Source organism: Ornithorhynchus anatinus, chromosome 16, assembly GCF_004115215.2.
Source record: "Ornithorhynchus anatinus isolate Pmale09 chromosome 16, mOrnAna1.pri.v4, whole genome shotgun sequence".
In the NCBI taxonomy this organism is placed as follows: Eukaryota; Metazoa; Chordata; class Mammalia; order Monotremata; family Ornithorhynchidae; genus Ornithorhynchus; species Ornithorhynchus anatinus.
In genome coordinates this window covers 18,139,631-18,161,061 of record NC_041743.1, presented here as the reverse complement: position 1 = coordinate 18,161,061, position 21,431 = coordinate 18,139,631, and the positions used below count along the sequence as shown (strand labels likewise).

Here is a 21,431-nt window from a genome sequence, read left to right as displayed (position 1 = left end):
GCATGGATTAGTGGAAAGAGTAGGGGCTTAGGAGTCGGGAATTGTGAGTTCTAATCCCACCTCTGCCACTTGTCAGCTGTGTGACTCTGGGCAAATCACTTCACTTCTCTTTGTCTCAGTTACCTCGTCTGTAAAATTGGGATTAACACTGAGCCCCACATGGGACAACCTGATTACCTTGTATCTACTCCAGCTCTTAGAACAGTGCTTGGCACATAGTTAGTGCTTAACAAATAGCATTATTATCATTATTTAAGCCTAAATTCATTAACGTATTTTCACTATACAATTTCAGTCTTGTCAGTTACAGTAAGTATCTAAAAATAAGTCCTGATCTTTAAGAATATCTGTCAGCAGTCAATTGAATTAGCCAAAGGAGAGCTAGTGCCTTATAAGAATCTGTTAAATCAATTATTTAGTCATCCAGGGGTATTTGTTGAGCTCTTACTATGTGCACATCCCTGTACAAAAAGCTAGGGAGAGCACAATGAAGCTAGCTGCTCACAACCAGCTTACAGTTTAGAGGGAGATGACAAGCATTAACAAACATAAGTTAATTATATGTCAGTAAACACCATGTAGCTGAGGGTGGGTTGAACATGAACCATAAGCTTAATATGTCCAAAACAGAACTGTATATTCCCACCCAAATCCTGTCTTCCTCCTCACTTTCCCATCACTGTAGACAGCACTACCATCCTTCCTGTCTTCCAAGTCTATAAACTTGGAGTTATCCTAGACTCCTTTCTCTCATTCAATCCACAAATTTAATCCATCACTAAATCCTGTTGGTTCCACTTTCACAGCATCACTAAAATCCACTCTTTCCATCCAAACTGCTATCACTTTAATCCAATAATTTATCCTATCCTGCCTTGATTACTGAATCAGCCTCTGTGCTGTCCTCCCAGCCTGTCACTCCCCACTCCAGTCCATACTTCACTCTGCTGCGAGAATCATTTTTCTACAGAAACTTCAGAACATGTTTCCCCGCTCCTCAAGAAAGTCTAATGATTGCCCATCCTTCTCAATAAATATGATTGAATGAATGAAGTGGGCACAAATTCAAGTGAAGCAAATATGACCAAAAAGTAACCAAAGAAAAGCCAGAGCAAATTCAATAGTATTTATTGAGCGCTTACTATGTGCGGAGCACTGTACTAAGCGCTTGAGATGAACAAGTCGGCAACAGATAGAGACAGTCCCTGCCATTTGACGGGCTTACAGTCTAATCGGGGGAGACGGACAGACAAGAACAATGGCACTAAACAGCGTCAAGGGGAAGAACATCTCGTAAAAACAATGGCAACTAAATAGAATCAAGGCGATGTACAATTCATTAACAAAATAAATAGGGTAACGAAAATATATACAGTTGAGCGGACAAGTACAGTGCTGTGGGGATGGGAAGGGAGAGGTGGAGGAGCAGAGGGAAAAGGGGAAAATGAGGCTTTAGCTGCGGAGAGGTAAAGGGGGGATGGCAGAGGGAGTAGAGGGGGAAGAGGAGCTCAGTCTGGGAAGGCCTCTTGGAGGAGGTGATTTTTAAGTAAGGTTTTGAAGAGGGAAAGAGAATCAGTTTGGCGGAGGTGAGGAGGGAGGGCGTTCCAGGACCGCGGGAGGACGTGACACAGGGGTCGACGGCGGGATAGGCGAGACCGAGGGACGGCGAGGAGGTGGGCGGCAGAGGAGCGGAGCGTGCGGGGTGGGCGGTAGAAAGAGAGAAGGGAGGAGAGGTAGGAAGGGGCAAGGTGATGGAGAGCCTTGAAGCCTAGAGTGAGGAGTTTTTGTTTGGAGCAGAGGTCGATAGGCAACCACTGGAGTTGTTTAAGAAGGGGAGTGACATGCCCAGATCGTTTCTGCAGGAAGATGAGCCGGGCAGCGGAGTGAAGAATAGACCGGAGCGGGGCGAGAGAGGAGGAAGGGAGGTCAGAGAGAAGGCTGACACAGTAGTCTAGCCGGGATATAACGAGAGCCCGTAATAGTAAGGTAGCCGTTTGGGTGGAGAGGAAAGGGCGGATCTTGGCGATATTGTAGAGGTGAAACCGGCAGGTCTTGGTAACGGATAGGATGTGTGGGGTGAACGAGAGGGACGAGTCAAGGATGACACCGAGATTGCGGGCCTGCGGGACGGGAAGGATGGTCGTGCCATCCATGGTGATGGAGAAGTCTGGGAGCGGACCGGGCTTGGGAGGGAAGATGAGGAGCTCAGTCTTGCTCATGTTGAGTTTTAGGTGGCGGGCCGACATCCAGGTGGAGACGTCCTGGAGGCAGGAGGAGATGCGAGCCTGAAGGGAGGGGGAGAGGACAGGGGCGGAGATGTAGATCTGCGTGTCATCTGCGTAGAGATGGTAGTCAAAGCCGTGAGAGTGAATGAGTTCACCGAGGGAGTGAGTGTAAATGGAGAACAGAAGAGGGCCAAGAACTGACCCTTGAGGAACTCCAACAGTTAAAGGATGGGAGGGGGAGGAGGCTCCAGCATAGGAGACCGAGAATGATCGGCCAGAGAGGTAAGAGGAGAACCAGGAGAGGACAGAGTCCGTGAAGCCAAGGTGAGATAAGGTATGGAGGAGGAGGGGATGGTCGACAGTGTCAAAGGCAGCAGAGAGGTCAAGGAGGATCAGAATGGAGTAGGAGCCATTGGATTTGGCAAGAAGGAGGTCATGGGTGACCTTAGAGAGAGCAGTCTCAGTAGAGTGGAGGGGACGGAAGCCAGATTGGAGGGGGTCTAGGAGAGAATGGGAGTTAAGAAATTCTAGGCATCGATTGTAGACGACTCGTTCTAAGATTTTGGAAAGGAAGGGTAGTAGGGAGATAGGACGATAACTGGAGGGGGAAGTGGGGTCAAGAGCGGGTTTTTTTAGGATGGGGGAGACGTGGGCATGTTTGAAGGCAGAGGGGAAGGAGCCCTTGGAGATTGAGTGGTTAAAAATAGAAGTTAAGGAAGGGAGGAGGGCAGGGGCGATGGTTTTAAGAAGGTGAGAGGGAATGGGGTCCGAGGCGCAGGTGGAGGGGGTGGCACTTGCGAGGAGGGAGGAGATCTCCTCTGAGGATACTGCAGGGAAGGATGGGAAAGTAGGGGAGGGGGTTGTTGGGGGGGAGGGGAGAGGCGGAGGGGTGACTTTGGGGAGCTCAGACCTGATCGTGTTGATTTTCGTGAGGAAATAGGTGGCCAGATCATTAGGGATGAGAGATGGGGGAGGGGGAGGAACAGGGGGCCTAAGGAGAGAGTTAAAGGTCCGGAACAATCGGCGGGGGTGACGGGCATGGGTGTCGATGAGGGAGGAGAAGAAGCTTTGCCTGGCGGAGGAGAGGGCAGAGTTAAGGCAGGAAAGGATAAATTTGAAGTGTGTGAGGTCGGCTTGGTGCTTGGACTTTCGCCAGCAGCGCTCAGCAGCTCGAGCATAGGAGCGTAGGAGGCGGACGGAGGAGGTGATCCAGGGCTGTGGGTTAGTGGAGCGAGAGCGGCGGAGGGAAAGGGGGGCGAGAGAGTCGAGATGAGTAGAGAGGGTGGAGTTGAGAGCGGAGACCCGCTCGTCGAGAGTGGGAAGAGAGGACAGGGCGGCAAGGTGAGGAGAGATGCTATTGGAAAGACGGATGGGATCGAGAGAGCGGAGGTCTCTGTGGGGCAGTAGCGAAGATTTGCAGGGGGAGGGAGTGTGAGAGATGAGGCAGGTGAGAAGGTTATGGTCAGAGAGAGGGATTTCAGAGTCGGTGAGTGAGGAGATAGTGCAGCGGTAGGAGATGACGAGATCGAGGGTGTGACCGAGTCGGTGAGTGGGCGCGGTATGGTGGAGGAGGAGGTCGGCAGAGTCGAGGAGGGATAGCAGGCGGGCGGCAGAGGAGTCATCGGGTACATCCGTATGGATGTTGAAGTCTCCAAGGATCAGAGTGGGCAGAGAGAAGGAGAGGAGGAAGGTGAGAAAGGGGTCAAGGTGGTTGAAGAAGTCGGAGGTGGGACCGGGAGGGCGGTAGATGACGGCGACAAGTAACTGGAGTGGGTGGTAGAGGCGAATGATATGGGCTTCGAAGGAGGGGAAGGAGAGGGAGGGGGGAGGAGGGATAGTGCGGAAGCGGCATTGGGGCGAGAGGAGGAAGCCGACGCCTCCTCCCTTACCGGTGAGTCTGGGGGAGTGGGAGAAGGAGAGGCCTCCGCCGGAGAGAGCGGCGGCAGAGACCGTGTCTTCGGGAGAGAGCCACGTTTCCGAAAGGGCGAGGAGGAGGAGAGAGCGGGAGAGGAAAAGGTCATGGATGAAAGGTAGCTTGCCTGTAATAGAGCGGGGGTTCCAGAGGCCACACTTGAAAGTAGCTGTGGGTGCAAGGGGAGGAGGGGGGGAAGGGCGGGGGGAGGGGAGGGTTTGGATGGGAAGGAGGTGGCGGGGCCCTGGACGAGGAGAGGGGGATGAGGGGTGGCGGTGGGACAAGAGGACTGGGATGGGGCATGGGTGGGGAAGAGAGAAGGGGGGAGGGGGTGAAGCGGGGGTTTGGTGTAGTAGGGGGGCACTACAATTGAGTTGGTCGACATGATATCGTCTCTCAATCCCCCTTCAATCTCTGGACAAACTTCAGACCCTTATACACCTTCCAGTCTGGTCAAACTATAATAGGTAAACATTCAACCGTTTTCCGAGAAGGCAAAGTGGAAAATCAGATGAAGAACGACCTTGATTTTTTTATCTGTTTTTCACAGAACTCTAGTTTGGTAAATACTCTTTCACAATCAAGACTCAGAGAAGTTATGTAAACATTGCAAAAAACTCACTTCTGTGGGTTTTCCTTTTTCATTCAGCCTCCCCCAAATTTGATCCACTTGCTGGGGTGATATATTGTACCTGAGAATTTATTGACTCTTGCAAATCACAAAGGATGCTTATATATCAATCTATCACATTTACTGTGTACTTACTATGTTCAGAGTACTGTACTGAGTGAGCACTTGGGAAATGTTGGTAGACACATTACCTGTGCACCAGGAGCTTACAGTCCCTATTTATTAACCAATAAACTGATGTTATGGTTGCTTCACATCATTTAAATATTATTTTGCAATAGGACCTCACTAATTCAACCTCCAGGAATGAAGTCAAACGATCAGTCAGTGGTAATTATTGAGTAGTCATTGTGTGCGGAGCACTGTAATAAGATCTTGGGGGAGTACAGTAAAGCAGACTTAGTAGATATCTGTGCATAATAAGTTTACAGTCAGTACGGGGAAACCAATACATTAAGAAATGCTGGTTAAGTAGGAGACCCCATTTTCTATAAAAATCTTGCTAATCAGCAAACTTTAGCTAATGAGAGGATCTTAGCTAACTAGGAAAGTATGGCTAATCTGGAGACTCTAGTTAAATGAAAACTCTTACTAGGAGTCCTTAACTAATTATCTGATTAGAAAACTATCTAATAAAAGTAATGGATGATTAGAAAACTGATTGGAGACCTGAGTTAAGTAATAGGAAGGTAATTAGGAGACTCTAGTTAGCTATGAGGACACTTTATTAGGGAAGCAGTGTTGCCTAGTGGAAAGAGCACTGGAGTGAGAGGACCTGGATTCTAATCCCCCTCTGCCATGTGTCTGCTGTGTGACTTTGGGCAAATAGCTAAACATCTCTGTGCCCCAGTTATCTCATAAATCAAGTGGGGATTAAATCCTACTCCCTTCTATTTAGACTGTGAGCCCTGTATGGGCAGGGTCTGTTTCCAACCTGATTAACTGTATTTACCCCAGTGCTTAGAATAGCTAGTAAGTGCTTAACAAGTATCTTAATTAATTAATCAATAGACCTCAATTGACCAGGATATCTAAGCTAACCTAGAACTTCTAGCTAAACAGGATAATTGGGTTAGTTGGGAGCCCACAACTAATTAGAAGGTCTTAAGTAACAAAACCCCCATTTAAACCACAAAGCTCGAGTGAAATAGGAAAAACTAGTTAAATAATAATAATCATGTTGGTATTTTTTAAGCGCTTACTATGTGCAAAGCACTGTTCTAAGCGGTGGGGTAGACACAGGGGAATCAGATTGTCCCACGTGGGGCTCACAGTCTTAATCCTTATTTTACAGATGAGGTAACTAAGGCAGAGAGAAGTTAAGTGACTTGCCCACAGTCACACAGCTGACAAGTGGCAGAGCTGGGATTTGAACCCATGACCTTTGACTCCAAAGCCCATGCTCTTTCCACTGAGCCACGCTGCTTCTCATTAAACACTCTGATTACTGATACTCTGATTCAGTGGTAGCTCATCCACCTCCAGATCAAACAGAAACTCTTTACCATTGGCTTTAAAGCACTCATTCTTGACCCTTCTTACGTTATCTCACTGCCTTCCTACTACAACCCAGTTGACCCACTCTGCTCCTCCAATGCCAACCTACTCACTGTACCTCAATCTTATCTACCTCACACCCTGCCCACATCCTGTCTTTATCCTGGAACTCCCTCCCTCTTCATATGTGACAGATAGATAGATGTTCACTCTCCTCACCTTCAAATCCTTATTGAAGGCACATCGCCTCCAAGAGGCCCTCTCTAACTAAGGTCTAATTTCCTCCTCTCCCACTCCCTTCGCCAAGGCCATGTACTATGATTTGCAACCTTAATCCACCCCTCTCTTAGTCCCATAGCCCTTATGTATATATCTGCAATTTAAGTCATTTATTTGTATTAATGTCTGTCTCCCCTTCTCTACTGCAAGCTCATTTTGGGCAGATGGCTTGTCCATCAACTCTGTCATATCGTACTCTCCCAATTGTTTAGTACGGTGCTCTGCACACATTGAGCACTCAATAAATACGATTGATTGATGGATTGATTCCAAACCTGGCTAGGACACTTAGGGTCCTCAGATGGATGCCAGTGGACCAAAAGAGTCATTTTAAACCAATTACATAAATACATCGTGAGTTGCATTAGAAATTGCATTTTAAAATCAATAAAAAGAATACTGATAGCTTTAAAAGCCTGTTTTTTTTCCCAATGTGTACTAAAAATGGGACTCCAAACCCAGGACTGCGATGGGCCCAAAACTGTCATCTCTAATAGACGTGGCAGATGTGATAATGATACGTTGGGCGCTTGGGGTAAACTCTTGCCGATGCCAATGAATAAAATGGTTTTAAAAAGTTCTTACAACCCCCCATCAGTAAAAATTCCATAATATGTGTTGTTTGTTCTCTCTCCATTTTAGGAAATTGTAAAAAAATCTATATTAATAATGGGCATTTTTCTAAAACAAATGAGTTGTATAATTTAGATGAAACTGCACAGTACCTATGTACAGAAGGATATACGACACCAGAAGGAACAGAATCAGGACATTTGAAATGCTTGGAAAAAGGATGGTCAGTTCGACCAAAGTGTATTAGTGAGTGATTTGATATCTTAAAGACTTTCCTAGTTCTGAAAGTGTTAATGGTTGTGTTAATGTGGTTTTTGCCTGAATAAGTTGGAACTGGTTTGGAATGCGGCCCTGAAACACCCAAAGCAATACAGTTCAACTGAATGACTGGAAATGTATTATGTTTTACTTCACTAAAGTTTCACCCAGAGATTTCAAATATTATTCTGTGGGCTCCAATGTGGGCAGTGGGGGGCAGCAAAGATGACAATTCCTAATGTTTTCCATTTCAGAAACCTGTAAAAGGCCAGAATTCAAGAATGCCCGATATAAGGGAAACCAAACAGTGTTTCATCTTAATGGCAAACTAGAATATGAATGTCTAGATGGATACATTCGCAGAGAAGAAAGGAGTACAGTGGATTCCATAGTGTGTGGTGTGGACGGGTGGTCCCATCTACCTGAATGCCATGGTAAGAGATTCAAGAGGAAGAGACTAAAGAGTGCTTTCTGCTAAGGACATTGTCATGTAAATTGCTGCCAAGTACAGTGCTATTTTTATCTGTGGGCCTTGTCTTGTCTTATGTCATCGAGCTGTCTCCAACCAATAGTGATTCCATGGACACACCTCTCTCAGAACACCCCAACTTCATTTGCCATCATTCCGGTAATGTATCCTTACAGTTATCTTGGTAAAAATACGGAAGTGGTTTACCATCGCCTTCTTCCGTGCAGTAAAGTTGAGTCTCCACCCTCGACACTCTCCCATTCCACTGCTGCCCAGGACAGATGAGTTTTGACTTGCAGCAGATTGCCTTCTACTCTCTAGCCACTGCCCAAACTAGGAATGGAATGGGTATGCCTCTGCTTGACTTTCCCTCCTGTAGCCGAGAGTGGTAGAATACTGGAAACTCTCCAGGTACAATCCTTAGAGGAGATCTGCAGGCCTGGGGGTGACTAATAAAGGCAGTGCTTGAATATATGGATTGCACCCTGTTTTATTATTATATTCTCTGCACTGCCCTAGGATCTGGTATCATTTTCACCTCTCCCTCTTTTGTGGTTTCAACTTCCCCCAAAGTCTATTCCAAAGCAGTCATCCCTACTCTATTCACCAGGCTGCCCTGCCTTCTGCTTTCTCCCAACTGCTTATGGTTAGGCCGCTTCCCTGAACATTTTCCTTTGTTTGTCCCTAAAACACATATTCTGTCCACACAGTTCAGGCATGGTATTTCAGCATGTCGTAGAGCAGTTTGATTCTTGCTGTCATCTTCTCATGCAATGACTCCCTTATGCTGACTAAATGCCAGGCTCTTATAAGAGAACCCACCCTAAAAGAGAGAGGATCCTGCTGTCACCTGGATATAATTGCCAATTTAAGATCACACATCAAGCAGTCCAAACTAAGAGCTCATCCCACACTGGGGTACAGACCAATGGATCCCAGCCAGCAGAATAAAAAATCACTGTCCCTCCAAGCCCTCTACTGCACCCTCCAATATCCCCTGGTCCTCCTCATCTCTGCGCTGAGGTAGCATTCCTCCCCTCTGATATCTCTTTGGGGCAGACTGTGATGTTCTTGAGGTGTGTATCCTCCAGAGAGGTGGGGGAGGGTTTTTTTATGGTATTTGTTTAGCGCTTACTATGTGCCACCCACTGTACAAAACACTGGAGTAGATTCAAGATACTCAGGGTGGACACAGTCCATGACTCACATGGGGCTCACAGTCTTAATCCTCATTTTACAGATTGCTATGCCTCTTTCCCGACACTATCCTTGTTATCTTCTGCCAGTATTTTTTAGCCTTTCCAGAGATGATAGGCTCCTGCTGTTCTCACTGCACTCCCATTCTCCTTTTCTGCAGTGTTAGTAACTGTTCTGAGCCCATCATTCTGCCTTTTGTGTTCTAGTCACCTCTGTACTGCTACAGGTATCCCTACCCCATCTTCCCTCTCCTTCCAGCATTCCCCCCATCCATATTAATTGAGTTCCCCAAACTTTACATATTTTGTCTGTGTGCCCCACAACTTCAATACCAACCACCAGCGAACACATAACATAGTAAGTAGGACTTTGTCTCCTTCGTCTGATCCCAGCCATGATCTTTGGATTCAGCCTCAAGAAGACCCAGAGAAGGCCACTTGGTCCTCAATTGAATCTATGGTAAGGTTAGTCCACTCTGTGATAAGCTCGTATAGTTTCAAGCTTGACTCCTAAATACACTCACATACTGTTTCTTTTCTAGTACAACAATCCGACATAGTTATGATATTAAATTTATTTAGTTTGCCTTCTCTCTTCTTTTAGAAACAGAATGTGATATTCCAGACCTGAAGCCAAACATAAGAGCAATTAATGGGAAGGATAAATTTAAAGTTGGAGATGTGTTGTCATTTGCCTGTCAGAAGAAACTGAAAAGAATCGGACCTGAGTCCATTCAGTGCTACCACTTTGGTTGGTCCCCGGAACCTCCTACGTGTCAAGGTAAATTCCTGTCTGAAAATGAACGGTGATGAGGAGACGCCTAGGTTGGTACTGAAGATAAGCTGTTTTTTGCCATGTGAACATTGAAATTTGTAATGTTCAAAAACGGAGGTGTCCATGGTCTGAAACTACACACTCCTTCTGGACAGTGACTACATAGCTTACCTCTTCTGTTCTCCTAACCTCCTGGTCAGGGATTGTGTCCAATCTGATTTGCTTGTATCCACCCTAGTGCTTAGTACCAGGACAGAGTAAGTGCTTAACAAATACCACAATTATTATTATTACAGAACTGTGCATGTTATAAGTACCTAGTGCAGCAGCACTCTGTTCCAAGTAGCACAGTACAGAAGCAGCGTGGTTTAGTGACCAGAGCCTGGGCTTGAGAGTCAGAGGTGTTGGGTTCTAATCCTGACTCCACCACTTATCAGCTGTGTGACTTTGGGCAAGTCACTTAACTTCTCTTTGCCTCAGTGACCTCATCTGTAAAATGGGGATTAAGACTGTGAGCCCCACATGGCACAACCTGATTACCTTGTATCAACCCCAGTGCTTAGAACAGTGCTTTGCACATAGCAGGAACTTAAATACCATAATTATTATTATTATTATTATTATTACAGGCTGGAATTAAATTTCTACCTTCTTCAAACTAATTGTCCTGCCTTAGCATGTTGCTGCTTTATAGCTCAAGTACTTTGGAGTACTTTGTGTGTGTGCATTTGTGTATGTATGTGTGTGTTTGTGTGTCTGCAGAGCACAATCATCCATATTTATATGTGATTCAAGGGATCTTGATGATTTTTCCTGGCTTTGGAGCTGAAAGTGTTTCCCAGAGGACTGGAATGATATTTTCATCCCAATTTTCAGATCCCTGTTTTATCCTTGAGCATAGAATAGGTTTAAAAGAACTGGACCTAGTTCACAGTCTTGCTTTACTCCTTGGGTGATGGGGAAAGGGTTTGACATACCTAGCTATAGCATCATGAAGTAGTCTTAGAATCTTAATGAATTTTTCATGGCAGCCAAACTTTTATAGGTGTTTCTAGAGACAAGGCCTACTTTCATTCAATAGTATTTATTGAGCGCTTACTACGTGCAGAGCACTGTACTAAGCGCTTGGGATGAACAAGTCGGCAACAGATAGAGACAGTCCCTGCCGTTTGACGGGCTTACAGTCTAATCTTGTAGTATCACATGGTTTGATAAGGTTCAAGAACACTCTAGAGAGGTCTTTATTCATTCATTCAATAGTATTTATTGAGCGCTTACTAATGATAATAATAATGTTGGTATTTGTTAAGCACTTACTATGTGCAGAGCACTGTTCTAAGCGCTGGGGTAGACACAGGGTAATTAGATTGTCCCACATGAGGCTCACAGTGAACCCCATTTTACAGATGAGGTAACTGAGGCACAGAGAAGTTAAGTGAGTTGCCCACAGTCACACAGCTGACAAGTGGCAGAGCTGGGATACCAACCCATGACCTCTGACTCCCAAGCCTGGTCTCTTTCCACTGAGCCACACTGCTTATTCTACTATATGCAGAGCACTGTATTCAGCACTTGGAATGTACAATTCAGCAACAGATAGAGACAATCACAGTCTAAATGCTAGTCTTTCTGTAATACTCATATATCTGGTGTGCGGTGAAGACTGGGTCTGTTGCATCACAATAGGACCTTAACCTTTTTTCAACCTCTCAGAAATTTCTGCCACTGCACATGAATTCATTTATTCTCATTCACAGTACTTGTGCATGTTCAAATAAAATTTAAATTTTCCACTGAGTCTGCATATTTTTGTATCTGCCTTCTCCATTTGAATATAAGTTCCTTGAGGACAGGGTACATATATTGTACCTCTGTTGTATTGCACTCAGTGGGTACCCAATATTGTCTTCTCTAATGCTATTGAGTCATCTCCAACCAATAGTGACTCCATGGACACATCACTGCCAGAACACCCCATCTCCACCTGCAGTCATCCTGGTAGTGTATGCATAGAGCTTTCTTGGTAAAAATACGGAACTGGTTTACTGTCTCCTTCTTCCGTGTAGTAAACTTGAGTCTCCACACTCTCCTCTCTCCCGTGCCACTGCTGTCCAGCACAGGTGAGTTTTGATTTGAAACAGATTGTCTTCCATTTGCTGGCCACTGTCCAAGCTAGGGTTGGACTAGGTATGCCTCCGCTTGACTCTCCCTCGCATATCCATGACTGGTAGAATACTGGAGACTCTCTAGGTGCAATCCTAAGAGGGGTTGGTGCTCAATGGATATGATTACGTCTCTTACTATTACTCCTATTGCTGAATTGAAGCTATGTTGCAATTCAGCTGAACTTTGGAGAAAAAGCACTCTAATCTTTCCAGTGAATCTGCTACACGTCATTTCATATTCATCAAGATACATTTTTTGCTGATGAACAAAATCCAGGCAGTTGCACCACTTATGCTGTATATATGATTAAATGAAAAACACCATGGTATTCACATGATCTTTTAATTGCAGAGGTGGTCAAATCCTGTGGACTGCTACCCAAGCTTGCCAATGGAAAAGCTAATCTAAACATTAAGAAGTGGTCGTATCTTCATGGAGAAGTAGTGGAATATGAATGTGATGCAAAATTTATAATGAAAGGACCCAAGAGAATTGAATGCAGTGATGGAGAATGGACATCACTGCCTGCTTGTATTGGTAACCCTTCAAAAACATTTGCTTATTTATGTGTTTTTTCTTACATTGCAAGGCTTTTAATACAGTATTCAATTCATTAGAGGTTGAAAAAACATGTGATGACCCTCCTGAACTCAACCAAGGTGATCTGAAATCTAGTCATACTCCACCATATCATCATGGGGATTCAGTAGAATACAGTTGCAAAGAAGCCTTCATAATGATTGGAAACAAGATAGTGACGTGTATTCAGGGGACTTGGACAGCTCTTCCACAGTGCATTGGTAAAGTTAATATACTTCTTAAAAAGACGTTTAAGTTGGGTTGGTAATTTTCTAATGGTTGAATGTGCATTTTCATATTTTGCTTTTCTAAATCTACATGAATGGGTCTTGGTTTTTGCATTCTAATATAGCAGTCCATATGTCTGAGTTGCATAAGAATTCATTATACATTTCCAATGAGGACAGCAAAATGATTTTTGGAACTTTGCCCCGTGGTTTCCAATAAAACTGATTTGGAATAACCAACCCATACCAAAGGGTATACTCCATAAAAGGGCTCATTGGATGGGGTCTCCACACTCCTAGTGCTATAGGGAAGCTGCACAGAAACCCCCACTGTGACTCAAAGGAATCAGTAGACTGGTCTGTGACCACTACAGGTGTGGGAAAATGGTTCCTTTTGGCTGTGTGAATACCTGCCTGACTCTCATGTCAGGCAGGACCCCCTCTTCTCATGGCATATTCTTTGTATCAATTAGAAGCTAGATAAGGACTGGAAAATATCCCCAGATACTCAGCATATGGACAGTCCTTGATATTTTGCAAATAGTTCAAACATTTATTGAGCCATAAAAATATTCCAGAGAATTAAAATACACAGGGATTCATAAAGTCATTCATTTTTAAGCTTTCTACCTTTGGAGGTTGAGGGCCCAAATCGTTACATTTTAAATGTTATTCTCATGGTTTTTAACTTTATCTTTTTAAAAAATTAGGAATAAATCAACTGAAGAAGTGTTCAGTGCCACCAGATCCTTCAGATGGAAAGATTACTTCAACGAAGGAGAATGACTATAAACACAATAGTTTCTTACTTTTCATTTGCAATGCAAATTTTGAAGCTGAAGAGTCTACAAGAATACCATGCATAAATGGAAAATGGCAACGTCTCCCCAAGTGCTTGAGTAGTAAGACCTTGGTTTTCTTGTTTCCTTCCTATCATGAATTAGGCAGGGGAGGTGATTAGAGTATCTATCTACATATGCTCTTTATTAATTTATTCATCTATTCATTTTGCAATTTCCAATTGTCTCCTTGTTCCTCCACCTGTTTCCACTATTTGTAAATCCAGCAATAGCATTTGCTGAGCACCCACTCTTTGATCAATTGAATGAATGGAATGACCTGGTTCGTGGATTTCTTTCCAATCTCCCTGAGATGAATTGGACTAATTTTCTGCAATTTTCCAGTTTATACATTTCCATGGGAAACAAGTTTAAAAATGGTAGATTGCTTTCCTCAGAAACCACAACAAAAATAGTCAATGAAATGATTTAGGTGGAGGAAAAGCAGAAAGAATTATTTTTAAACAGACTTTTGGAGTAGCATTAAAAAGCCTGTCTTGTTGTTCTTGAAAAGCTTTTGCTGATCTCACCAAAAAGTCTTAAATTGATGAAAATATTCAATATGAATGCATAACTTCATAAACATAGGTTATTAATAATAATAATGACATTTGCTAAGCACTTACTATGTGCAAAGCACTGTTCTAAGCACTGAGGAGGATATAAGGAGATCAGGTTGTCTCACTTGGGGTTCACAGTCTTAATCCCCATTTAACAGATGAGGTAACAGACACAGAGAAGTAAAGTGACTTGCCCAAAGTCACACAGCTGACAAGCGGCTGAGCCGAGATTTAAACCCATGATCAAGATTATTACAAGAAGATTACCCTTATCCATTTTAGATTTTTTTTTAGACAATGAAATATGGAGAGAAATAAGGAGAAATAATGTCCTGTTCTGCTACTTACCTCCTATATGGAATTGAACAAGCCATTTAACGTCTCTTTTAATCAATTTCCCCATCTATAAAATGGAAGTTAAATACTTGTTTTTGTCCCTCTCTACTAATCTGTGAGCTCCATATGGCACAGGAACTATGTCTGATCTGTTTATGCTGTATTTACCTAAGGTAAATACACTTGTTAGGTGTTTGGCACACAGTAAGCTCTTAATAAATACCACAGTTATTGCTAAATGACATGCGTTAAATATTCTAAGAAATGGTAAGTCTTTACAGATAATTTTTTAAAATTCAAATGGGCCTCATTCACTAAGAATTATACATTTGCTTTAAGATTAATCAATTTCTTTTTGGTAGAAGAGAGAAGAAAACTGTGCTCCCCTCCACCTCAAATACCTCACGCCCAGATGATATCAACGACTGTGAGCTATACTAATGGGGAAACTCTAGCTGTTCGGTGTGAGGATGACTACCTGCTCCAAGGACCAGAAGAAATTAAATGTGAAAATGGAGTGTGGAAATTCGTTCCACGTTGTGTTAGTGAGTATGGGGAAGTCATGTCAATGAAATGATGGGTTGATTTTCCTGTCAGAGAGGCAAATATATTCCATAAAACACTGTTCCAGTGGTGCAGTGATATTGAGTCTTCATCAAGAATATCCACTGGACCAAGCAGAGATGGGAAGAGTGAATTGTCTTCCTCTCTTTCTCTCCCTCACATCTTCTCTCTCTCTCTTTCACTCTTTCTCTACCTCTCTCTCTTTCTCTTTCTCCCTCTTTTACTCTCTTCTACACCAATACCACACCCATATGATTGCCGGCAACTGCCTGGGAGGTGGGAGAGGAGAGTGGCTGGAGGTAGGAAAATCAGCGACCCCACAACTCTTACAAACATCTGGAAACACTTTTTTGATCTTCACTGGGTGTTGGAAGGGATGTTAGGAGAGATATAAGAACAAGACTCTGCAGTGGGTTTGGGCAAAGGAATCATAGGTTGGCAGTGACATTAATGCTGAGCTTTATCTGGCCCCACTGGCACTGCTCTGCCAACCCCTCTGATGTTGCACATATGTGACATCCATCTCTGTTTCCTTTTTCAGAGGTCTTCTGTCCCACCTCAGCCTTCCCACTACCTTCTGAAATGAAAATGTCTCTGCCACAAGACTTATTAGTTTTTACATATTTTATTTTAGGCACCATGAGATTTGGTTGGGGAGGGTTATATGGTACAAGATTGGGAAGATGGGCAGTGATGGGTTTGTCAGCAGTGAGCACTCAATGGAGGGGGAACAGAGGGAGCTGAGGTCAGCCTCAACCCCAGACTCTCTTACCCGGAGTGAGTCTTGAGTCATGTGATGATGTCTTCTGCTTCGATGCTACCTTGAATATATCTGGAGGTGAACTGCCCCTAATCTATCCTGTCTTGAAACAAGCACTGGTCTTGCTCATCATCTTAAGCTGACCCTGCTTATTGTCTTTCCTGTTAACATTCACTGATACATCAATTCTATCTTTTACAAGGTAATGGAAAATGTGGGCCACCTCCGCCTATTGACAATGGAGACATCACCTCTTTCCTATTACGTGAATACCCACCCGGAGCCCAAGTGGAATACAAGTGCCAGAACCTTTATAAACTGGAGGGTTCCAAACAGGCAACATGCATAAATGGGAAATGGTCAAATCCACCATCATGCTTAGGTATGTTCTCATTATTCCTAGGATCGTGAGAACATCCAGGAGTGATATATGATTGTAATAATGACAGTGACACTGTCCTCTAAATATATTTAGCCTCACTGAGTAAAGAATCTCAAACTAGGCTCTTAATGAGGCGACCAAAGTCAAGGACCCAAGTCAATTACTCCGGGGGAAATTTGAGGCTTCCTGCAGTTTTCACAGTCAGAAATGGTGAGGTCAGAGCAGGAGAACAAAAAAAAGTGATATTAGTCTGAAAATGTGTTAGTCAACATTATGGATCAATCAAAGGTATTTATTGAGTGCTTACTGTTAGCAGAAAGATTCTATTTTCCGGCATCAGAGAGGTCAGAAATAGGTGTGAACACTGGAGCAGTCTTTTAATTTGGGCAAAAACAAACCATACCCAAAATAAACTTTGGATCTTTAGGAGTTAGAGCAGCAAAGTCTATGGAAGGAGAAGATCAGTCAATCAATCAAGTCATATCTATTGAGCTCTTACTGTATGCAGAGCAGTGACTATGCACTTGGGAGAGTACAACATAACAATATAGCAGGCATATTCCCTGCCATAATTAATAATAATAATAATGTTGGTATTTGTTAAGCACTTACTATGTGCAGAGCACTGTTCTAAGCGCTGGGGTAGACACAGGGTAATCAGATTGTCCCATGCAAGGCTCACAATCTTAATCCCCATTTTACAGATGAGGGAACTGAGGCACAGAGAAGTTAAGTGACTTGCCGACAGTCACACAGCTGACAAGTGGCAGAGCAGGAATTCAAACCCATGACCTCTGACTCCCAAGCCCATGATCTTTCCACTGAGCCATGATGCTTCCCACAACCTGCAGTCTAGAGAGGGAGACAGTCATTGTTACAAATAAATTAATTAAAGATAGGTACATAAGTACTATGGGGCTGGATGATGCAGAAGGAAGAGGGAAAAGAGGGTAGGAGGGCTTAGTCAGGGAAGGTCTCTTGGAGGATGTGGGCCTTCAATAAGGCTTTGAAGGAAGGGAGAGTAGTTGTCTATCCAATATGAAAAGGGAGGACATTCCAGTCAGAGGCAGGATGTGGGCAAGAGAGCAATGGTGAGACAAACAAGACTGAGGTACACTGAGTAGGTTGCAATTAGTGGAGGAAAGTGTGCAGGCTGGGTTGTTGTAGGAGAGTAGGGAGGTGAGGTGGCGGGCTGGGGGAAGGGTGACAGTGCTTTAAAGCCTTTGGTAAGGAGTTTCTGTTTGAAGTGGAGGTGAATGGACAACCACCTGAGGAGTGGGGAAACATGGACTGAAGGTTGTAAAGAAAAATGATCTGGGCAGCAGAGTGAAATATGATCTGGAGTGGGGAGATATAGGGGGCTGGCGGGTCAGCAAGGAGCCTATGTAACTACTGTGAGAGTAAGGTGAGTATCAAGATGCTTAAGGGGTACACAGCCAATTTTGTAGTCAACCCAGAGGGGAAATAAAGGGCTTAGTCTGGGAAGGCCCCATAAAGGAAATGGGATCTTAGCAAGGTTTTGAAGGTAGGGAGAGGGCGAACAGTTGGAAAGGGAGAGGGAGAGAGTGCCAGGCCAGAGAAATAATGTTTGGAAAGCAGTCAGTGGTGAGGCAAGTAAGATTGAAGGATAGAAAATAGACTTGTGCTAGAGAAGTGGAGTGTGAGCTGGGTTGGGTAGCAGGACTACAGCAAGGTAGGTAGGAGCAAGAGAGTTGACCAGTTATCTTGTTCCAGTGGTGAGAAGTTTCTGTTTAATGTGGAGGTGGGTGGGCAAACATTGAAGACTTTTGAAGAGTGGGGAGATATGAACTGAATGTTTTTTCAGAAAAATGATCCGGGCAGCATACTGAAGTATGAACTGAAATGAGGAAGAGATAAGATGCAAGGAGGCCGGTGCAGTACTCAAGGCAGGAAATGATGACTGCTTGGATCAGATGGAAGTTCAGAAGGAGAGGAAAGGGCAGATCATAGATAACTGATGGTAGAAATGATAGAATTTTATGATGGCCTGAGAAATGAGTCGAGGATAATGCCAAGGTTATGGTTGGTGCTGTCTAAGGTGTTAGTAAAGTCAGAGGGTGGACAATGTTTGGATGGAGAGAGGAGTAGTTCCCATTTAGATATGTTAAATCTGAAGTGTCAGGGAGAGATCCAAGTAGAGATCCAAGTTAAGAGGAAATGCAAGACTGTAGAGAAGATAAAGGTCAGAGTTGGAGAGTTAATTTGAAATTCATCTATATAGAGTTGACAATTCATTGAATCTATTAAGTGCTTACTGAGTGCAGAGCACTGTACTAAGCATTGGAGAGTACCATATAGCAGTAAACATACAGATTCCCTGCCCACAATGAGTTTACAGTCTAGAGGGGGTGAATGAGTTTGTCACTTTTGGATATTAAGTAGTAGGAAAGGCTATTCAAATTTTTAAAGGTTCCTTTTAATTCTTTCTCATCACTTTGTATTATGGAAATTTGTTTCACCTTATCTCTCCACCTGCAGGGAGTAAGAAAGTTGCTGAACCTCCTGTTTCATAGTGTTTGGGTAGAAAATTACACACTGGAACTGCACAGTGTCAGAGACATATAGAAAAATTACATCCAAACCCATGATTTGATGACAAATGATTGCCAAAATGATTTCAGAATAAAGGAAACCATATGCACCATATGTGCCAAGTTGAATCAAAATGAGAAGGGCTATCATTTTTACAAAAGAATGGGAGGAGTGGGCAAGGGCACGATGAAGGGAGAAGAGGGTTAGGGAGAAAATGGAGGTGAAGAAGGTTAAGATGAGCTAGGTACTAGGCTGGGAGGAAATGGATGAGAGGTTGGGAAGATCTAAGCTTTTATCCACATAGGCCACATTCAACCTGTAAGTATAATTTTATTTAACCCTGAAATGTTTGTAGTAATTAGATAAATCCAGTTAGGTGGCTCCTTAGACATTAGAGATCTTTGGTAACAGAGAAGTATCATGGCCTAGTGGATAGATAATGGGCCTGAAAGTCAGAAGGAACCTATGGTCTAATTCTGGATCCACCATTTGTCTGCTGAGAGACTTTTGGCAAGGCACATCATTTCTCTGTGCCTCAGTTATCTCAATGAAAAATGGGGATGAATGGTGTGAGCCCCATGCCCCATTGGACTGTGTCCAATCTGATTAGCTTGTATTTACCCCAGCACAGAGTTTAGTGCCTGGCATATAGTAAGTGCTTAACATATACCATAAATATATAATAAACATATTCCAACAGAGGCATGTACAGCATCTCCAGAAGATATGCTGAGAAACAATATTGAGTTCAGATGGAGTGATTCTAAAAAACTGTACAGCGAACCTGGAGACGTCATTGAATTTTCTTGCAAAAAGGGATTTAAGAAAGCTTCAGAATCACCTCCTTTTCGAGCAAAATGCTTGCAAGGAACAATTATCTACCCCAAGTGTATTGAAGGTAAGTTTCATTTCTACTCTGTGCTAGTAATTCGAATAATCATAGACAAAAAAATAGGAATTTGAACATATTTGGAAAGTCAAGTGAGGTCAGGATTTTTGGTGGGGAGATGGTGGAGGTAGATAACTGGGGTTCCTCTAAACCTGGGACCTCTGGGCTGCAGAACAGGTAACCCCATAAGTGGTGTGGGACTGAGGGTGGGGTGAATATTAAGAATACCACTCCAAGTTCAAGGGAATTGCAGGAGGGAGACAGAGTAAAGGAAATAAGGGCTTAGGTAGGAAAGGCTTCTTGGAGGAGATGTCATCTTAATGAGGATTCGACGATGGGCAGAGTGATGATCCGTTGAATATGAAAGGGGAGGAATTTGCAGACCAGACACAGGAAGTGGGTGAGGGGTCAGCAACGAGCTAGAAGAAGCATGGCCTAGTGGATAGAGCACAGGCTTGGGAATCAGAAGGACCTGGGTTTAAAAACTAGCTCTGCCACTTGTCTGTTGTGTGACCTTGGGCAAGCAATTAAATTTTCTGTGCCTCAATTCCCTAATCTGTTAAATTGGGATTAAGAATGTGAGCTGCATGTGGGACAGGGACTAAGTGCATTCTGATTACCTGTACCTATCTCAGCACTTAGGACAGTGCTTGATACATAGTAAGCACTTAAATACCATCATTCTTACCATTACTATTATGTGATCAAGGTACAGTGAGTTCGCTGGTGTTAGAGGAGCTAAATGAGTGTGGTGGGTCATAGGAAGAAATCAGAAAGGTAAGATAGAGGGGGAGAGGTAAATGAGTGTTTTAAAGCCAATGATGAGGAATTTCTGCCTGATGTGGAGGTGAATGGACAAACACTGGAGATTCTTTAGGAATAGGGAACCATGGATTGAATGTTTTAGGAAAATGATCATGCAACATAGATCTGCAGGATGAACCACGTGAGGAGAATAGATGATAGCAGGATATCCAAGGAGTTGCTGCATGGAAAAATTAATGGGGTCATCTCCAACCCTAAAGGGCAGAACCAACAAATTACAGAATATATGGGCACCATGAGGATCAGGAACTACATCTGCTCTGATGCTCTTATATTTGTCTCAGTGCTTTCAAACATAGTAAGTGCTTAATAAAATGATATAATTATTGCAGTGAAGCATAGCCAACCAACAATGAGACAGAGCAGTTGATTATGTTGAAGATCACCTCAGCAGACAGACAAGCTTGGTGGGCAGAAATTGGGCAAGAGTTTGCTCTCATAGAACAAAGACTTCATGAGGACTGAGAAATAATAATAATAATGATAATCTTTATAATTATCGCTGTATTTATTGAGGACATACTCTATAGCCAGCACTGTAGTATATGCAGGGATAGATACAAGATAATCAGGGTGGACACAGTCTCTGTCCCACATGGAGCTCCTCATCTAAGTAGGAGGAAGAACAGAAATAGAATCCCCATTTCATAGACTGCTTGGCTACTGATATATAATAATAATGTTGGTATTTGTTAAGCGCTTACTATGTGCAGAGCACTGTTCTATTATCAGCAGTTCAATTTAAGAGTTCCTAAGTGATAATAAGAAGAAACCAATTATGATTCAATCAATCAATTAATCATTGCTAATTTTTAAGTGCTTACTGGGTGCCGAACACTGTACTAAACACTTGGGAAAGTACAACACTATAGAGCTGTCAGATGCAATCCTCGCCCACAAGAATCTTACAATCAAAAGGGGGAATCAGACATTAAA

At 43.4% G+C, this 21,431-nt stretch overlaps 1 protein-coding gene and 1 non-coding gene across 2 annotated transcripts in view; one reads left to right on the top strand and one right to left on the bottom strand.

The window, feature by feature from the left end:
• Nucleotides 1-21,431, top strand: part of LOC100087841 (complement factor H-like) — a 121,460-nt gene that overhangs the window by 79,042 nt on the left and 20,987 nt on the right. The window contains exons 28-36 of the mRNA XM_039914354.1: nt 7,187-7,363; nt 7,630-7,809; nt 9,645-9,821; nt 12,333-12,518; nt 12,599-12,781; nt 13,498-13,689; nt 14,885-15,067; nt 16,049-16,228; nt 19,482-19,679. Coding sequence (XP_039770288.1) covers nt 7,187-7,363; nt 7,630-7,809; nt 9,645-9,821; nt 12,333-12,518; nt 12,599-12,781; nt 13,498-13,689; nt 14,885-15,067; nt 16,049-16,228; nt 19,482-19,679 — 1,656 coding nt within the window. The remainder of the gene's footprint in view (nt 1-7,186; nt 7,364-7,629; nt 7,810-9,644; nt 9,822-12,332; nt 12,519-12,598; nt 12,782-13,497; nt 13,690-14,884; nt 15,068-16,048; nt 16,229-19,481; nt 19,680-21,431) is intronic.
• Nucleotides 8,136-8,273, bottom strand: LOC114817632. The gene has a single exon (XR_003765492.1). It is a non-coding gene; the product is annotated as a small nucleolar RNA SNORA7 (small nucleolar RNA).